Here is a 19,806-nt window from a genome sequence, read left to right as displayed (position 1 = left end):
TTTTTATATGAAGCTTTGTAGTCGAGTCCGATGATAAAGAAAGAATGCTGTATTTCAAATGACTACGCACACCTAGTTGCGACCTGCGTATTTTGTCGCATCACACGCAGGGGAAGTCGTTCGCCCAAGTCTTTTTATGTTTTTTTTCTTGCCGTCTGCTTATGCCGTCGACTGTAGATTTTCGGTCTCGTGAACTTTGAAAGATCTGTCTCTGCGTTGTAGATCAAAGTTTTAAAGTTGTATTACATCTAATTTTTTTGTAGTAACCAGTCCCTTAAGAATAATGAACATCCTAAGTATTTATCACTTGACTAAATTGGTCTCTCTCAAATTATGAGTTTCATAATAAAGTGCAGTGCCAAAACTTACGCAATAGGAGTCATCTGTTGCATTTACTTGTTTAATTATAGTGAATTAAAGGTTGGACTTTTCTTATAAATTACGCCGTCTATTAATAATGGCATGCTTGTTTGTTTTACATGTTTCGGGTGTTATCTCCGCATTGAAGATAATTACATCCTAATATGGAGGGGGGATGGTGATTTGAACCCGGGACTATCGATACGACAGTCCAGAGCACTTACCACACGACCAAAGAGCCAGTCTTTTCCTTTATACAAACTCAATGCACCAAGAGCTTCTGAAATGTCTTCCATCGTACTTTTTTCCATCGTACTTTTTTCCATCGTACTTTCTTCCATCGCACTTTCTTCCATCGCACTTTCTTCCATCGTACTTTCTTCCATCGCACTTTCTTCCATCGCACTTTCTTCCATCGTACTTTCTTCCATCGTAATTTCTTCCATCGTACTTTCTTCCATCGTAATTTCTTCCATCGCACTTTCTTCCATCGTACTTTCTTCCATCGTAATTTCTTCCATCGCACTTTCTTCCATCGTACTTTCTTCCATCGTAATTTCTTCCATCGTAATTTCTTCCATCGCACTTTCTTCCATCGTACTTTCTTCCATCGTAATTTCTTCCATCGCACTTTCTTCCATCGTAATTTCTTCCATCGTAATTTCTTCCATCGCACTTTCTTCCATCGCACTTTCTTCCATCGCACTTTCTTCCATCGTAATTTCTTCCATCGTACTTTCTTCCATCGTACTTTCTTCCATCGCACTTTCTTCCATCGTAATTTCTTCCATCGCACTTTCTTCCATCGCACTTTTTTCCATCGTAATTTCTTCCATCGCACTTTCTTCCATCGTAATTTCTTCCATCGTAATTTCTTCCATCGCACTTTCTTCCATCGCACTTTCTTCCATCGCACTTTCTTCCATCGTACTTTCTTCCATCGTAATTTCTTCCATCGTACTTTCTTCCATCGTACTTTTTTCCATCGTACTTTCTTCCATCGTAATTTCTTCCATCGTACTTTCTTCCATCGTACTTTCTTCCATCGCACTTTCTTCCATCGCACTTTCTTCCATCGCACTTTCTTCCATCGTACTTTCTTCCATCGTAATTTCTTCCATCGTACTTTCTTCCATCGTACTTTTTTCCATCGTACTTTCTTCCATCGTAATTTCTTCCATCGCACTTTCTTCCATCGTACTTTTTTCCATCGTACTTTCTTCCATCGTAATTTCTTCCATCGTACTTTCTTCCATCGTACTTTCTTCCATCGTAATTTCTTCCATCGCACTTTCTTCCATCGTAATTTCTTCCATCGTAATTTCTTCCATCGCACTTTCTTCCATCGCACTTTCTTCCATCGCACTTTCTTCCATCGTAATTTCTTCCATCGTACTTTCTTCCATCGTACTTTCTTCCATCGCACTTTCTTCCATCGCACTTTCTTCCATCGTAATTTCTTCCATCGTACTTTCTTCCATCGTAATTTCTTCCATCGCACTTTCTTCCATCGTACTTTCTTCCATCGTACTTTCTTCCATCGTACTTTCCATCGTACTTTCTTCCATCGTACTTTCCATCGTACTTTCTTCCATCGTACTTTCCATCGTACTTTCTTCCATCGTACTTTCTTCCATCGTACTTTCTTCCATCGTACTTTCTTTTTTTTTACAAAATTACATTAAAAAATTGTCCAGCCTTTCAATAAGATAAGATAAGATATATAAGATAATTTTTATTGGTCCAATCAAATGAAATTCAGTTTGACTACGATTGACCACCTCAGCGTAACTACTGTAACAATAACAATATAGATACAAATACGAACAACATTCACACACGAAACACATAAATACTCACAATCGGCGCTGATTACTAAAGATATAAATGTATTCATGGGCGTAGCCAGGATTTTTTTTCGGGGGGGGGGGGGAATTTTTTAACCCTTTGTGTCAGGATTTCGGGATTTTACCATCACAAAAGAGATACAAGACACCGATAGCAAAGACAAACAGACACAAACACTCTTTTGTTCCCTTGGCAATCAAATCATTAAATAAGAACAATCTGGTATAAACTTTGTCACATGTAAATTATGAGTGAGTCTGGTGTGAATGTACACTTTGGTTTCTTATAGTTATGTTTTTTGTTTGGTGTAATGCACAAATTGTAAGACAAATTTCCTTACCGATAATAAAGATTATTATTATTATTATATATATATATATATATGTTTGTATGGATGGACGTGTGTGTGTGTGTACCTTATTAATCTCTATTACATTCTGACCCTTCATTCTTTTGGAAGACATTTATTGTGCCCTAGAATAGGTTCTTCCTGGAGTGAAAAAATCATAGACTCCTAGTCTTTGTCATCAAGGTATTGAAAATCAACTAAATGTGTATTCTGAGGTACCTACAGTTCATTATTTTGCTATTAAAAGTTTTATTTCAAAAACCTAATTTGCTATTGTTACTGACTTAGACCCTCCCGCGCCGTTCGGCGCACTTGCCGTCAAGCTGTTTCCACAAAAATCTGTCACTAGCAATGTCTGAAGCCTCTTCCCACCTGCTCTGAGGACCTCCATAAAAGTGTGGCGCCAAGTTGTACTAGGATGTCATCGCAATTCTTATTATGCGTAATTCATTTTGTCGGAGAACATGTCCCACAAACCTCATGCGACGCTCTGTCACAAACTTACTACGGGGTCGACTCCCACTTCGGCATAGGATTTCCTTGATTTAGACCCAATCTCTATAACTGACTTCTAAAATCCGTCTTAGCCATCTTTGTAGAGCCATATTTAGTGCTTTTCAATTTCATTGCACTTTATTAATGGAGCCCAGCCACTGGTAGACATGTGTAACATCTCTTGACTACGATCTTGGAATTATCTGACTATTTTGCTTTAGATGTTATATCAAAAATGGAAGTTTTATCGTCAAAATCATCTGTTGGAGTTGGGTTTTTTTTTAAATTCAAAACCACATTTAGCCACGGTCATAGAATTTGGTGACTGTAGAAATAATATTGAAGAGAGAGGCTTTCAACATTAAAACGCTCTGTAGGGGGATTTTAAACTCAAAACTATCTTGAGGGGTTTTAAACTCTTAAAAAAGCCATCTGGAGGAGGGGTTTAAACTCAAAACCCCTTTGGCTACGCTCATAAATTTTGAGTGTGTATTTTGCTTTTTTATATTGAAGAGGGGTTTATCGTAAATATTGAAGAGGGGTTTAAAATCAAAATCTTCCTTAGATGTGCTCTTGGAATTTGGGGATTGTCGTTGGCATTTTTTTTGTCTTATAGAAGAGGGGAATTTAAATGCAAAACCCCCTGGTAGGGGGTTTTAAGCTCAAAACCTCTTGGTAGTGGGTTTCAAACTCAAAACCCCCTGGTAGGGGTTTTAAACTTAAAACAGCCTGGTAGGGGTTTAATCTCAAGACCCCCTGGTATGGGGTTTCAAACTCAAAACCCCTTGGTAGGGAGTTTCAAACTCAAAACCCCTCAAGGCCCCCTGTTAGAGGGTTTTAAAACTTAAAACCCCATTGGTTGTGCTAGGGTAAGTGATGGTTTAGTATTAAAATTTCACCTAAAATAAACAAAATTAAAGCAAAAGATCAGTCACTAAACTCCGACCCCCCCCCGGGGGGGGGATTTCATTTCGGGGGGGGGGGGTTGAACCCCCCCCCCTGGCTACGCCCATGAATGTATTTATCATATTAATAATTATATTGATCTTTATAATCCTTCAGGGCATTCAACTTTCAGTTGTACAACATAATTAAACATTAGAAGATATCAAACAAAATATAAGATGGCGCAAAAACTGTACGCTCATAGCACAGTGTCACTTAAAACATTACTCGTGAAGTTTATATCATCATGTAATTTTGTCAATTTTACAATGTAAAACAAAATGTTTATCAAGTGGTCTTGATATCAAATTAAAGTTCGTTCAATTTTCTATAAAAACCAACTTGTTTAAAAATGAATTCATAAACTTTAACATTATTCTGAAATTATTTGACGAATACATGGGAAAGGTATGCAACGATCAATGACTCGAAGAGAATGACTTGGCTAAGGGATGTTGGCCGTAATGGATTATTATTAAACTTTCACAGAATTAAAGTACTTAACTTCTAAAAGAATACCTTGTACTTAGAAAATGTTGCTCAATTTAGAAAAAAGTTTTTCTTTCGTTTTGGGACCCTAATTAAAATAGTTTATCAATGAAGCCATTAGATAAAAAAAAGCCCTTCATAAAGATATATATAGAGAGATAGACAGATATTGGTATATAGACTGACAGACATTATGGTAGACTTGGAATAAACTAGACTTATTGTTCATGACACAAATCCCACGACTGTCCTATGTATATCATGTATATTGTATTTATGATTTCCTAACAATGTTGAAGTAGACTACAGTTGTGTCATCTTGTAATATTTCTACTTTCAATGAAACTTGTTCATCGACAATTCGGACAACTCGACGTCAGTTGTGGACAAAATGGATGTCTGTCATGTCGTACATTAATCATTTTGATTTCTGGATCTGATCTACTTTAAGGTTAGACAACTCCGTGTCACTTGTGGGCGGAAAGCAATCGATTTTGCAACGTTTGTGCACGTGAACAGTTTGCTGTCAATAATGTTCATCTAACATGACATGTATTGTAGCGTTATATCACTTGACATGCATTCTCTGATGACACAACTCACATGACATGTATTGTAGCGTTATATCACTTGACATGCATTCTCTGATGACACAACTCACATGACATGTATTGTAGCGTTATATCACTTGACATGCATTCTCTGATGACACAACTCACATGACATGTATTGTAGCGTTATATCACTTGACATGCATTCTCTGATGACACAACTCACATGACATGTATTGTAGCGTTATATCACTTGACATGCATTCTCTGATGACACAACTCACATGACATGTTTTCTAGGACGACACCTGCAGTCACGTGACATTTTTGCTCTCGCAATGTATCTTGTATCACGTATGTTGTATATCCTGTTTAAAGATGTTAGACCATAGTTCTCAGTATCAAATAGAAAGAGAATATTTGAAAGTTGACCTTTCTCTTGTCACATGTATCCACTTTCTATCTGGAGAACTCGTCCTATGACCAAGCACTGCCTGTGTGTCCAGCCGATCGCAGCCTATAACAAGAAAAACATTGTTCAAAATACTTTAAAAAACAAACTTATATGAAGTGTCATTGTATCAGTTAGTTTGGATCAGTCATGTCATTAAATTTGTAATAGATCTCCACCAACAACAATAAATCTGTGCAGTTAATAATATTTTTACTAATTATTTTTGTTTCGCGCTATTTCATGCTTCTAGCTTTCTCACTCCGCTATAATCTCTATCAATTCTCTGGACCACTTGGGGTAATGGGAGGAGGGGGGGGGGAGAAAGAAAGGGCTATCTGGATGGATTTGTACCGTAAATGTTTTTTAAAGGCATTTAAAAAAGAAGAGGTGAACGACCTGAATTCGAACTCGCCTTATCGGGCCGACGTGCCAACCACCCTGCTAATGTGGAACTTTATTTCTTTGTCAGACGTCACTTGTAAAGAAAGTTACCTGGTATATGTATCAGAACTGGTGCTAGGTTTGGGTGGGCTTTGGAAAGTTTTAGGAAAAGTTGAAGAAAGGTTTAGAAAAGTTGAAGAAAAGTTTTAAGAAAAGTTGAAGAAAAGTTTTAGGAAAAATTGAAGAAAAGTTTTAGGAAAAGTTTTAGAAAAGTTGAGATTCTTTTAGAACGTGCTCGACGAAATAATGTGACTACAATAGATTTTATTTTTGGCTTAATCCTGGTGCCTCCAGGAGAAGCACTCATCTTTATCTTCTCTTTACTTTTTATTGTTATGAAAAACAAAATTGTTTTGAACAGTCTTGTAGATTAATATGTAATCATCTAGTGATTTAAGTTAATAAGAAATATGTCAATATTGCTAGTAAGTTTAGATAGCTCATTACAATCTCGAGTGGTGCTGTATTAGACGAAATAGTTTTGTGCTTCGAAATTATAAGTTAGTTAGAAAGTATTGATTTGAGGTTTCTGTTCCAATTTTCGAGATACAAATACCATTTGATTGACATGAAGTCTGCACCAGTTGATTGATAGAAAGTCTGTATCAGTTGATTGATAAGTAGTCTGTACCAGTTGATTGACAAGAAGTCTGTACCAGTTGATTGATAAGAAGTATATACCAGTTGATTGATAGAAAGTCTGTATCAGTTGATTGATAAGTAGTCTGTACCAGTTGATTGATAAGAAGTCTGATCCAGTTGATTGATACGAAGTCTATATCAGTTGATTGATACGAAGTCTGTACCAGTTGATTAATAAGAAGTCTGATCCAGTTGATTGATAAGAAGTATGTACCAGTTGATTGATAAGAAGTCTGTACCAGTTGATTGATAAGAAGTATATACCAGTTGATTGATAGAAAGTCTATATCAGTTGATTGATAAGTAGTCTGTACCAGTTGATTGATAGGAAGTCTGATCCAGTTGATTGATAAGAAGTCTGTACCAGTTGATTGATACGAAGTCTGTACCAGTTGATTGACAAGAAGTCTGTACCAGTTGATTGACAAGAAGTCTGTACCAGTTGATAGATACGAAGTCTATACCAGTTGATTGATAAGAAGTCTATACCAGTTGATTGACAAGAAGTCTGTACCAGTTGATAGATACGAAGTCTATACCAGTTGATTGATACGAAGTCTGTACCAGTTAATTGATAAGAAGTCTGATCCAGTTGATTGATAAGAAGTCTGTACCAGTTGATTGATAAGAAGTCTGTACCAGTTGATTGATAAAAAGTATGTACCAGTTGATTGATAAGAAGTCTGTACCAGTTGATTGATAAATCTGTACCAGTTTATTGATAAATCTGTATCAGTCCAAGTTTGTTAAAACACTTGATATTCTAGAGCTAAAAATACAGCATGTATATACAGCATGTTTTGCATGCTATCAATACATCTTTATCAAGCATTAGCTAATTATGCAAAATCAAAATGATGTAGTCCTATCGGCTACTAAGATACGAGGTTATACTTCTCTAATTGTATGCTCTAACTGTAACGGCATCCTACTGCTCTTATAATTAAGATTATTCTGCTCTTAGTTATAAGATTATACCGCTATCAGTTTTATGGATAGTTTTTTGCTCTTAGTTTTTAAGTTTATACTGCGCTGAGTTTCAAAGTAATTTTTCCCCCAGTTTAAGTTTTTACTGCGCTAAATGGCGAGGTCATTCTTCTCTAGGTCAGCTTACATACAGCTCTGCTTTAGGCTTATAGTCGCGTGCTGTTCTAAGGTTAAATTGAAATTAGTGTTTTGTTGGTGTGTTTCAGATCCAGAGACAATGTTACAAATACTAACCTATCCCGAGTCCAGCAAAACGATGAGGTACTCAAGGCCTTGGTACCTTTTGCCGTTCTGGGTCAATTTGACCTTGCTTTTCAGGTAAGATACATTATTTGACCTGTGTGTGTGATTAAGCACCATGTGTGTCAAACATGTTTTTAACTTCTCGATTGAATCTTAGCGATAAAAATAATCTTCAAGCTATTTTTTTTAATACAAATACAAAGTCCTCAAATGTTTTAACTGAGACACAGTTTGTGAATGTGAAATATTTAACAAGGACACAGTGAATCTCAAGACAAATACTGTACAACCTTAAGCTCGAGTTCAGTTTGTCTTTAATAGAAATAAACGCATGTTTTCTCTTTTAATGCAGAGTATGAAGGTTGCATCATCTGCAACGTACCCAAATAGAATAGCTGGGTGTATGCTTTATATGCTTACAATAGATTGATGAATGTTCATGATGAGATGGCAGTACTTTAGATTATTACCTCTATATAGGCCTACGTCTGTTTCATTTTTGTTAGTTTATCTTATATAATACAGACGTTACTTCCAAAAAAGAAGATGATTACGTCCTAGCTCAGGCAACCCATTCCATGCTCTAATAGCACTAGGGAAGAAGGAGTATTTCTACAAATTTGTCCTAGCATATGGGACGAGGAATGTGCCTTTATCTTTGTGTCTTTCAGAGTATTTCAAAAGATCCAGTCTTCTGGTACCAAACTGACACAATGTATGTGCTGTGTGTATGTAGAGACTGATTTCTATAAACAGGAAAACAAACGACTTATCATAGTTTAAGTCTCTAATTAGCATGCACAATTAGATTAACACATGGATACGTGTACGACTTAATTATCTTCTTCTTTGAAGGGTAAAATATATACAAATCAAAGCTAAAAACCTTTAGAAACCATTTATAGCCTAAGTATTATCTAGAATTTATACTTTCATAATATATGGCGTGTTTTATTTAAAACAATCTATGGCTGTGTCATATTTACAAAACAATCCATGGCAGTGACATATTTACAAACTATCTATGATATACAAACAATCCATGTCTGTGTCATATTTACAAAGAATCTATGGCTGTGCCATATTTACAAACAATCCATGGCTGTTATATTTACAAACAATCCATGGCTGTTATATTTACAAACAATTCATGGCTGTGTCATATTTACAAACAATCCAGGGTTGTGTCATATTTACAAAAAATCCAGGGCTGTGTTATATTTACAAACAATCCATGGCTGTATCCTATTTACAAACAATCCAGGGTTGTGTCATATTTACAAACAATCCATGGCTGTGTCATATTTACAAACAATCCATGGCTGTGTTATATTTACAAACAATGCAGGGCTGTGTTATATTTACAAACAATCCATGGCTGTGTCATATTTACAAACAATCCAGGGCTGTGTTATATTTACAAACAATCCAGGGCTGTGTTATATTTACAAACAATCCAGGGCTGTGTCATATTTACAAACAATCCATGGCTGTGTTATATTTACAAACAATCCAGGGCTGTGTTATATTTACAAACAATCCAGGGCTGTGTCATATTTACAAACAATCCATGGCTGTGTCATATTTACAAACAATCCAGGGCTGTGTTATATTTACAAACAATCCATGGCTGTGTCATATTTACAAACAATCCATGGCTGTGTTATATTTACAAACAATCCAGGGTTGTGTCATATTTACAAACAATCCATGGCTGTGTCATATTTACAAACAATCCATGGCTGTGTTATATTTACAAACAATCCATGGCTGTGTTATATTTACAAACAATCCATGGCTGTGTCATATTTACAAACAATCCATGGCTGTGTCATATTTACAAACAATCCATGGCTGTGTTATATTTACAAACAATCCATGGCTGTGTTATATTTACAAACAATCCATGGCTGTGTTATATTTACAAACAATCCAGGGTTGTGTCATATTTACAAACAATCCATGGCTGTGTCATATTTAGAAACAATCCATGGCTGTGTCATATTTACAAACAATCCATGGCATATCGTATACTTTGTTGCGGCTTGTGATAAATAAAAAATATATATCACTGAAAATTGGATCTATATTAGAAGCATTCATATCATTGAGAAACTGAAATCATTACCAGTTGGGGAGGGGGGGGGGGTAAAAACGTGATATGAATTAATTGGAATAAATAATCTTTCCTCTACTGATGCGGCAGGATGCGAAGTCCATGGGGAGCTTATTTATGCTTTAGCGGCTGTAGCCTACTGACCAGCTCAAGTTTTTATGTGTGAAAGAGAAAGAAAGAGAGCGTGTCTGTTGATGTATGAGTGTGTGTGAGTGTGTGTGAGAGAGAGAAATAGAGAGGCTGAGTATAATTGAATCATTTCCAACTTTTTTTTACTATGCGTTGCTTCTCTTTCATAAGCAGCGATTGCAAGTTATCCCCCCTTTTATTTTTTAATCAACTGAGTGAGAAAAATTGTTTTTACCCTATCTGCACGTGCTTCCCCTGGCCAAACGTAATATACAAGGAAACTGTTTCCCCGGTGGGGCAGCTGGCCCGGGCCTCTCATTTGAGAATGACAGTTTGCGTAACTAATTAGTTGATACTATACATTAAATATACAACTTGTTGATATATCTCTAACCCAGGGGTGGGCAACCTTTTTGGATCGAGGGCCGCATTTCTTTAAATTTGGGATTGGCGGGCCGCATATGTATATACAACTTAGAAAGATACTCTAGCTAACTTTTAATTCATAGTTACACTGTATTATATTCACGTTTCTTTTTTTCCACACTCCACGTTAAGGAATTACAAGAAGAGGTAGCAATTTCAGAAATCAATTAATACTTTTTTTAAATTGCTGTTGTCTTTTTATATTACAATAACCCCACTTCTTCTTCTTCATCGTTCTCATTGTTATGTTGGAGTGTTCATATGACTAGACCAATACATGAGATGAACTGCGCAGTGGTTTCCAAATCAGGGAGCTCTCCATATAGTTTTCTTTCTATTGGGGTGATTTGGGGCCAATGTCTTATACGGGCCTCTTGGTAGAGAGAGCAGTTTTGGAGGACGTGGTCGGCATTTTCTGGTGATACTCCACTCAGAAATCCAAGATAAATTTAAAGAAAACAATCCAGCTTACTCCTTGGGAATGACCACTAATCTTAAAATCAAGGAACTAGATGAATCCCTAAAAGTCCTCAAACCAAAACAAGCCCCGGGCCCAGACAAAATATCAAATGACATGCTTCTTCACTTGGGTCCTCAAGCCAAAAGAAAACTGCTACAATTATTCAATGCTAGCTGGAAATCTGGCAGAATTCCAAACATCTGGAAAAAAGCCATTATGATCCCTATACTAAAGCACGGCAAGCCAAGAAATAAACTGGATAGTTACCGTCCCATCAGCCTCACTAGCTGTACTTGCAAACTGATGGAAAGAGTGATAAATAGAAGGCTGACATGGATCCTTGAGTCAAATAACCTACTCACTGAAGCCCAGGCTGGCTTTAGAAAAGGCAGATCAACAGAAGATACAAATTGCCTTCATCACACAAGAAATAGAAGACGGCTTTCAAGAAAAGAAACCAACAACAATTGTGTGGGTTGACTTAGAAAAAGCATTTGACAAAGTCTGGGAACAAGGTCTCTTGCTCAAGCTAATCCAGCATCACATATCCCACAGAATGTACAACTGGATAAAGGAATACCTAAATAATAGAAAAGCCTTAGTTTGCATGCAAGGACAAAGAAGCCACACAGTGGGTATAAAAAATGGTGTCCCCCAAGGAGGAGTCCTATCCCCAACACTTTTCCTAATATTCATAAACGATCTAAATCAAAACCTACCCAAAAAAGTTAAGAGCAGCATGTATGCAGATGACCTTGCCTTAATTAGCACAGAAGAATATGTAGGAACATCGAAATTTCGATTACAAGATGCTCTTGATAAACTCAATAATTGGTCCAAAGACTGGGGCATGTCCATTAACACAAAAAAGACAACATATACCATATTCTCACTGTCAACAAAACAACAAACAATAAAATTAACATTAGATAAGGAAGCTTTAGAAAAAAATGACAGCCCTACTTATCTTGGAGTCACCTATGACCCGAGACTAACCTGGAAAAACCAAATAGATAAAACACAGAGTAAAGGCATCCAGAGACTATCCCTCTTGAAAAAAATTAGCTGGCACAGATTGGGGAGCTAATCACAACATCCTGAAAAAGACCTATACCAGTTATGTAAGACCTGTACTAGAATATGGTGCCACAGCATGGGGCTCAGCAGCCCAAACCAACCTAAGAAAAATAGACAAGGTTCAAAATATTGGTCTAAGGATAATGACAGGAGCAATCAAAACAACACCCATAAGAGCTATGGAGGAAACCGATGCCCTGATCTCTCTAGATGAAAGAAGAGAAATAAAAATCCTTTCCCAATTCACTAAATTGGAAACCTTGGAGAGGCACCCACTCAGAACAAAAAATCCACAAAACTGGCACAAAAAACCGTCTCAAAAAGACCAATTTCATACAGGAATCTCTAAACCTAAAAAAGAAACACCAACTTGAAAAAATTACTCTGGAGTCCTCGATACACTATAATGAATCTCCACCCTGGGACGAAAGCCCTCTTCCTACTATAAGGGACCATATTGAAAACATAAAAAGAAAATCAGATTACAGACCAACAGAGCTCAAGGAAATAGTGAACTGTTTTCTACATACCAATTACCCTAGCAATCAGTGGATCAAAGTTTACACGGATGGCTCATCCCATAAAGCCACCACAAATGGAGGAGCTGGAATACTTATCGAATGGCCAGATGGAGGAAAACTAGAAAAATCCTTTGCAACTGGAGAGCTCTCTGACAGTCACAGAGCAGAAAGGGAAGCACTAGCACTAGCTGCTACCATGCTAGCAAATCATCCAAGTTCCCCTCACAGTCAGATTGTCTTTCTAACAGACGCAAAAACAACCCTCCAAAGCCTGCAAAACTCTGATTCCCCTTATATTAAAAACCTCAGAACAGCACTCACAAAGCTCAACCACAACAGCAAAAAAACTGTTATTCAATGGATACCAGCTCACATACAACTAGCAGGAAATGAGAAGGCTGACACACTCGCCAAGAGTGGGAGAACAAACTCACAAGTAAACTCTGCACTCTATCCAGAAGAAATGAAGAAATTAATTGTAGATAAAATAAATGAGAAATGGACGAGCTCCCATCCAAATCACAAGAAAGATGATGCTTACTATAAGCTATCCCGACAAGACCAACGTCTAATCTTTCGACTCAGGACCGGACACAACAGAATGCGACAACACATGTTCCGGAAGCTCAAAATTGGAACCAGTGAAATCTGCCAATAACCCCACTAATATACAGTTGTACTTAATGTGCAGTATTTTACTTTTACACTCGTGCATAATGTTCCGGAACTGTGGAACTAGCTTACTAGTTGTTACCCTTGTGACTGCTGTCAAATTACAGTCAGTCAAAATCGACCAGTAATTATACTTGTTTAGTTTTCCCCTACCCAAAATATAATGCTTGTTCACTGGATGAGACATTATATGTTCCGGAAGTTAGATGTCGGGATGAGCGAAACTTGCCTTTTTGGAGCATCACCAGAGAATGCTGACCAAGTCCTTCAATGGTGCATACTAAACCAGAGACCCGAACAGGACTCTGGCCAAAGGCCCTCCTATAGAACCAAAACTATTCGGAGAACTGCCTGATCTGGAAAACATTGCGCGGTTCATCTTAGATACTGTTCTAAACCCTCCAACATGTAAAATGAGAACAAAGAAGAAGAACAGATGAATGTGTACACAAATAGTGTGAACAGCAGCACATTTTTTTAAGTGTTGACGTACAGCTTCTGGCAGCCATAAGACTCCTGTGGAAGTACTGACTGGAAATTCTCTTTGCTCGGAGTTATGTCCTCTGGAGCTAAATCAGCTTCTGCGCTAAATGGTGAGCTAATGGTATTGGAAACCGGTTCTTGACGTCTTAAAATTTGCTTTTATACATTGCAAAATTAAGGGATCTAAATAAGTGTTGTACTTTTAATCATTTCACTAGAAATAATTTCACCTTTCAGCAAAGGAAAATGACAAAACCTGTTTTCTTTTTGCTTGCTTGTATAAATGGGAAAGCCTTGTTTGAAAAGATTTAACATCCATTTACATTTCATTATGATTTCATTGCAATGGCAATTATGAAACCTGAAATCTGTCTTCCACACTTCATTAGAAATATTGGTAACAAGATCACAGTCAATGTCCTTCAAGTAACATAACAATTTATTCCTGGAGATTTTACATTGTTCTCGTTTACCTTGCCCTCGCTAAGGTAATGGACATATTGAATTAGTTTGTTCATAGTCGGAACTACTTGTGGTTAATAAGCTTTGGCTGTAAAAAATTTGATTGCTATTTAGTATATCACTAATATGAAGTAGAAATTTTATGCAGCTTTGTGCAAACTTTCCTGTTTAAAGATTATGGTTGGGATATTGAAAAAAAACACACCATTTTACTCAGTCAGAGATCGAGCTCCACCAGTTGTCCCCCTTGCCATCTTGTTCCAGGAATACCCAACATTCAACACAGTTCTTCATAGCATTGAATAAATACTGATCAGAGATTGTGTCTTGAATTGAGTGTATTGATGTATAGCCAATAAGCATAGTCTTCGTTTGCTTGAAACTTTTTATAATGAGTTTCAATAATTTATATTTATATTATTTTTAATATATTTGCATTTTTATAAGTATATACAGTGGGCACACCAGCTTTCTGTAGGTGTCGGCGGGCCGCATAAAACACTCCGGCGGGCCGCATGTGGCCCGCGGTCCGTAATTTGCCCACCCCTGCAGTCTAACCTATTCATATCTTCACCCAGCACCTTAGTCCAGAACAAAGTCAGAGGGCATATTTAGGAAGCATTCATTAATAGGAACAAGAAGGGAAGCGAGACTTTTTTTTTTTGGTTTAAATTTTGCATTTCCACTTGATAGTACCGATGTCATTCAGAAAGGGGTAGGGAATCACTCTTTAAAAAGCCTATAGTTACACTTATTTATAATTTTAGTGGACAATTTACTGAAGAGTTGAACACAAGTTTTGAAAGCCTTTTGTTCCTTGTTTCTTTCTTCAGATATTTGCTGCATCTCCAAAGTTTCAATTCCAAATAGTTGACAGAACACTTTGGAACAAACTCTATTACCTCTCTTCTTTAAAAAAAATCACCCTCCTCTCAAATGTGCTGGAGCCACCCTTGCTTGGTGTACAATATCTTAGGATAAAAAGGTCACACTATGAATGTCCTAGGACTAGTTCCCTGCACGGGCTCTCTAAGTGTTGTGGGTTTAGATCCTGAGTATTTACTGGAAAGTATTATTGTATATCCAGGGCCGGTCCTACAGGTTGCTGGGCCCTGTGCGAAACGGATTGCGCGGATCCTAGTTTGGGTTGTTTACTTGTGATAAGGATAATAGTGAAAATTAAGATTTTGTATTAGAAAAAAAGCATTTTATTCATACTTTACTAAGTACTAAATCACTGTCAACTTAACTTTACGAGCCATCTACAGTAGATAGTAGTTTTCCCAACAAAAAAAAAAACATAAACATTCTAATCTGCCTTTTAGATTTACTATCAACTAGCAAAATATCGCATTTGTTGTTTTTTTCTAAGAGGTCAAGATAGATTTAGATCTATATTTATATGCCAGTGACTATTAACGTAAATTAAGTATTAGAACTTCCTGTTTTTGTTAAAATTCGCCTTATTATTACATTTTTATTTAATGAAAGCTGACAATGCCGTTTTTTTTTTTTAATCACGAGTAGAATTGGCGTTTTCCAAATTGAATGACACCACGAAATGACAATTTTGTCTGTAATAAGGAGATTTGCATCAGTTTCCAGAAGATTTTAATAATTTCAGGATATTTCCATGACTTTTTGGTATATTTTATAATTTCAGGAGAATTCAAGGAACCCTTTAATAATAAGTTAAAATGGTTTAATTTAATAATTTACACCCAGAATTCGCATTGCAAGGGGGCCTATGAAAGTGCGGGGCCCACTGCAGCCGCATAGGTTGCAGTGTCCTAAGACCGGCCCTGTGTATATCTCAGCTTCTTAGAACATCCCCACCATAGTGAAGCCATAGTTGAACTTTGTTGGTGCATCTCACACTATCACTGATACTTATGTAATGTTTCCTGCAAGAAAGTTATTTGTATTATGTTATTGTGCTGAAACAAAACATTGTGTGTTTTAATAGGAATAGAACTATTCTCAATTCTTTTTATATTCTTCACTTACAGTCTTTCACAGTTGGTCTCTATCATTGACAAGACAGTTAATGATGATGATGCCATGTTTCCACTTCCTTCCTGGATTATTTATGCTACCATTGCAGTAGTCAGTAAGCTCATTCTCCATTTATTCTAAAACAGATAATGTTTTTGTAGTTTCTAAAAATTCAGGGATAATTGTTGTTGTTTTGTTTATTTTACTTTTTAACATATTTTTTTATATATTTTTTTGTTCTGTCTAGCCCCAGGTTGTTTAGCAGTATGTAGATTGTTGTCTGATCCTGCTATACCTCTTCTTATTGGAAGTTTATTTACAACATTTGCTTTGCTATTGACATCATTTGAAACAAGCATATCACAAGTCTTAATCTTCAGCCTTCTCACTGGTAGAGGATTTTTTATGTTTGTTTTCTTATGGGTATTGAAAAAAAAAGGACTTTTTTTCTGAATGCATGCAAACTAAATATTTAATAAGGTTTGATTTTATAATTAATAAATGGGATTCAAATCATAATTCAAATGCATAATTCTTTTTAAACAAATAAAATAATATTTTGAGTAGGAATATAATTACTATCTGGAAAAACATGCTTTTGTTTTTTTCTTTCATAGGTATTGGTTTGGCTCTTTCCTTTCAAGCAATATTTTTAGCAATTTCCCCATATTTTATCAAGTAAGTTTTTTTTTAAAGCTTGATGACAAGCCTGTATTTTTTTTTAAGATATTTGATAAAATTAAATACAGACGATAACCTTTTTTTTATTAAAGAGAGACAAGTTGTTGATTGGTGTATCATTAAGTGAAAAGCTCAATCCATCAAGTTAAAAGTTTGAATAAGCTGTGAGAGCAGCCTTTCAAAAAATAAATAAATAGTCAAACACTGCACTCATCCTTAATCTTCAGAATTGAAGACATTGCCATTATTTATACTTTATATAAATAATTTAAATTTTATTTGTATCTTTATGACCAATTCTATATTTGTTTGACAGAAAGAGCATCTGTACATCTGTGATTACGCTAATGGTGTCCATGGTTATCATGGTTGGGACATTCCCACTGATGAACTATGCAAGCCAAGCACTGGACACTAAATTATTTCTTTACTTGTCACCTCTGGCCTTTGTTACCTCATTGATTCCATTCCAAATTTATTTATATCACAGATATAGAACCAAGTCAACCTCTACAGGTAATAATCACATCAGTTTAGTTACAAACAGGTTTTAACTATTTATTTGTCTATGTTTTGGGATATAATTATCTTTAATTATATTTTTGTAGGCTACACACATCAATTAAAATATGTGGATGTTTATGATACAATATAGCTGATGTATACAATACTTAGCTGCCTAAATGAGGGTCTCTGATTTCTATTGATATTTGTTAGCGCTAGATTTCTTATTAATCACTGGCCACAAAAATAGATGGATTTTACTTTATTGGACTTTATTGAATCTTTTAAGGGAAATGAATTTTTTCTTGCGGAAATGGCCAAATGATATATTGTTAGAGGTGGGCAATCACTAGACAGACTACATTCAATCACTAGACAGACTACATTCAATCTCTAGACACACTACATTCAATCACTTGACAGACTACATTCAATCATTAGACACACTACATTCAATCACTAGACAGACTACATTCAATCTCTAGACACACTACATTCAATCACTTGACAGACTACATTCAATCATTAGACACACTACATTCAATCACTAGACAGACTACATTCAATCTCTAGACACACTACATTCAATCACTAGACAAACTACATTCAATCACTAGACAGACTACATTGAATCTTTAGACAAAACTACATTCAATCACTAGACACACTACATTCAATCTATAGACAAAACTACATTCAATCACCAGACAAACTACATTCAATCACTAGACAGACTACATTGGAACACAGGCTGTGCATGTTGTATAGAAGATTAGAAATTATAATTTGACTATTTGATAATAAATCAAATATTTGGCACTTGTGGCTGAGTGAAGAACTTGGATGTCTTCCTTAGTCTAAAGTTCACTTCCTAGAAGTAGCAGGCATTTTGTATTCAAGATGTTGGGATTTGTCTGAGTGCACTGTGCTCCAACAAGTGCATGCAATCTTAGAGGAAGTCAACTGTTTATTGTGCCCAAACCTCCTGCAGGGGAAGGCAGTGGGTAGGGTTCAAACCTGGTCCACCAAGATGACAGTCCAGAGCACAAACCACATGACCAGGCAGCAGAATGTAAAATTCTTATTTATTTTTCTTATAGTCATTTAAGTCTCTAGAGAAACTAAACAACTTAACATGTAATATAGACTAACTTACAGGTTTTAATGCTGTTTAATAATGTTATTTTATTCTGTACAGAAAAAGAATCATCTCATTATATTTCATTTGATTCTGACACTTTATTCAACACCAAAGATATAGAAAATCTGAAGGAAAATTCTTTGGGAACTTTAATGGCAAAATTAAAGAATATTTTCAGTGGAGACACTTGGAAGACATCATTTGTTTCAGTTCTTGTGTGGCTTAGTTGGGGGGCAGGTAATCATTTTTATTTATTTAGTTGTTTGATAATCTTTGAATTTCTTTAATCAATTCTTAAAAAATGATATTATTATCACATTAAAGTCTAACAAGTTGATGAGGTTTAATTGAAGAGTGAAGGAAGTTAACAAAATGTAAGAAGATTTTCCAATTCTGTTAGATAAAGTAGTAAAACTACCTCTACCAAACCAGATAAAGTAGTAAAACCACCTCTACCAAACCAGATGAAGTAGTTAAACTACCTCTACCAAACCAAATAAAGTAGTTTAACAACCTCTACCAAACCAAATAAAGTAGTTAAACTACCTCTACCAAACCAGATAAAGTAGTTAAACTACCTCTACCAAACCAAATAAAGTAGTTAAACTACCTCTACCAAACCAGATAAAGTAGTCAAACTACCTCTACTAAACCAGATAAAGTAGTTAAACTACCTCTACTAAACCAGATAAAGTAGTTAAACTACCTCTACTAAACCAGTTAAAGTAGTACCAAACTGCAGTAAACTCATAAACATATCAATTTTACTAAAATGCTTTATGTTAATTATTATTATTATTTTATTTATTAGTGCTGGAAAAAAATTATGATAAGTAACTTGTATTGTTTTTTTAACTACATTTCAGCTGCAGACACATCATGGATGTCTATGGGGTGGAGATATCAATATTTTCAATTTCCAACATCTCTGTCAGCTCTACAGATGTTGCTTTGTTTCATCTTGTTAGGAGTCAAATTAGTGCCTGAGATATTTAGACACAAAGAAGCTTCTTGTCGTTCTAATTTAGCTAGCAACTACATGCAGCTAGGACTTTTAGGTGAAAATTGTCATTTTAAAAAAACTTTTTTATTAAAGTGACTAATTTTTGAAAATGTTTGAAAATATATAAATGAATGCAAGTTTCCTTTCTAAAAAAGCCATAACTACAATGGAAGCTGATTGCATCCCTTTCTTTAGCAAATAGTTAGGGTTGGACATTGGGTAATGATTGGCTAGCATATCGATTATTGGTCACTGATATATTTCTTGAGATATGAACTATTTTGAAGTCTTTAAAGCCAAACTTGCTAACCAGCCTTAAAGAAATATTATAT

At 35.7% G+C, this 19,806-nt stretch overlaps 1 protein-coding gene across 8 annotated transcripts in view; it reads left to right on the top strand.

Moving 5' to 3' along the window:
• LOC106068946 (uncharacterized) overlaps positions 1-19,806 on the top strand; it is a 50,819-nt gene that overhangs the window by 24,440 nt on the left and 6,573 nt on the right. For all 8 annotated transcript variants that reach the window (XM_013228467.2, XM_056030405.1, XM_013228462.2 and 5 more), the window contains 7 exons: positions 7,768-7,879; positions 16,160-16,260; positions 16,393-16,536; positions 16,763-16,823; positions 17,143-17,342; positions 18,529-18,708; positions 19,338-19,529. In XM_013228467.2, coding sequence (XP_013083921.2) covers positions 7,779-7,879; positions 16,160-16,260; positions 16,393-16,536; positions 16,763-16,823; positions 17,143-17,342; positions 18,529-18,708; positions 19,338-19,529 — 979 coding nt within the window. In that variant the 5' untranslated portion in view covers positions 7,768-7,778. The remainder of the gene's footprint in view (positions 1-7,767; positions 7,880-16,159; positions 16,261-16,392; positions 16,537-16,762; positions 16,824-17,142; positions 17,343-18,528; positions 18,709-19,337; positions 19,530-19,806) is intronic.

The sequence above is a fragment of the Biomphalaria glabrata genome, chromosome 5, assembly GCF_947242115.1.
Source record: "Biomphalaria glabrata chromosome 5, xgBioGlab47.1, whole genome shotgun sequence".
Taxonomy (NCBI): Eukaryota; Metazoa; Mollusca; class Gastropoda; family Planorbidae; genus Biomphalaria; species Biomphalaria glabrata.
This window is presented reverse-complemented; position numbering and strand designations above follow the sequence as displayed.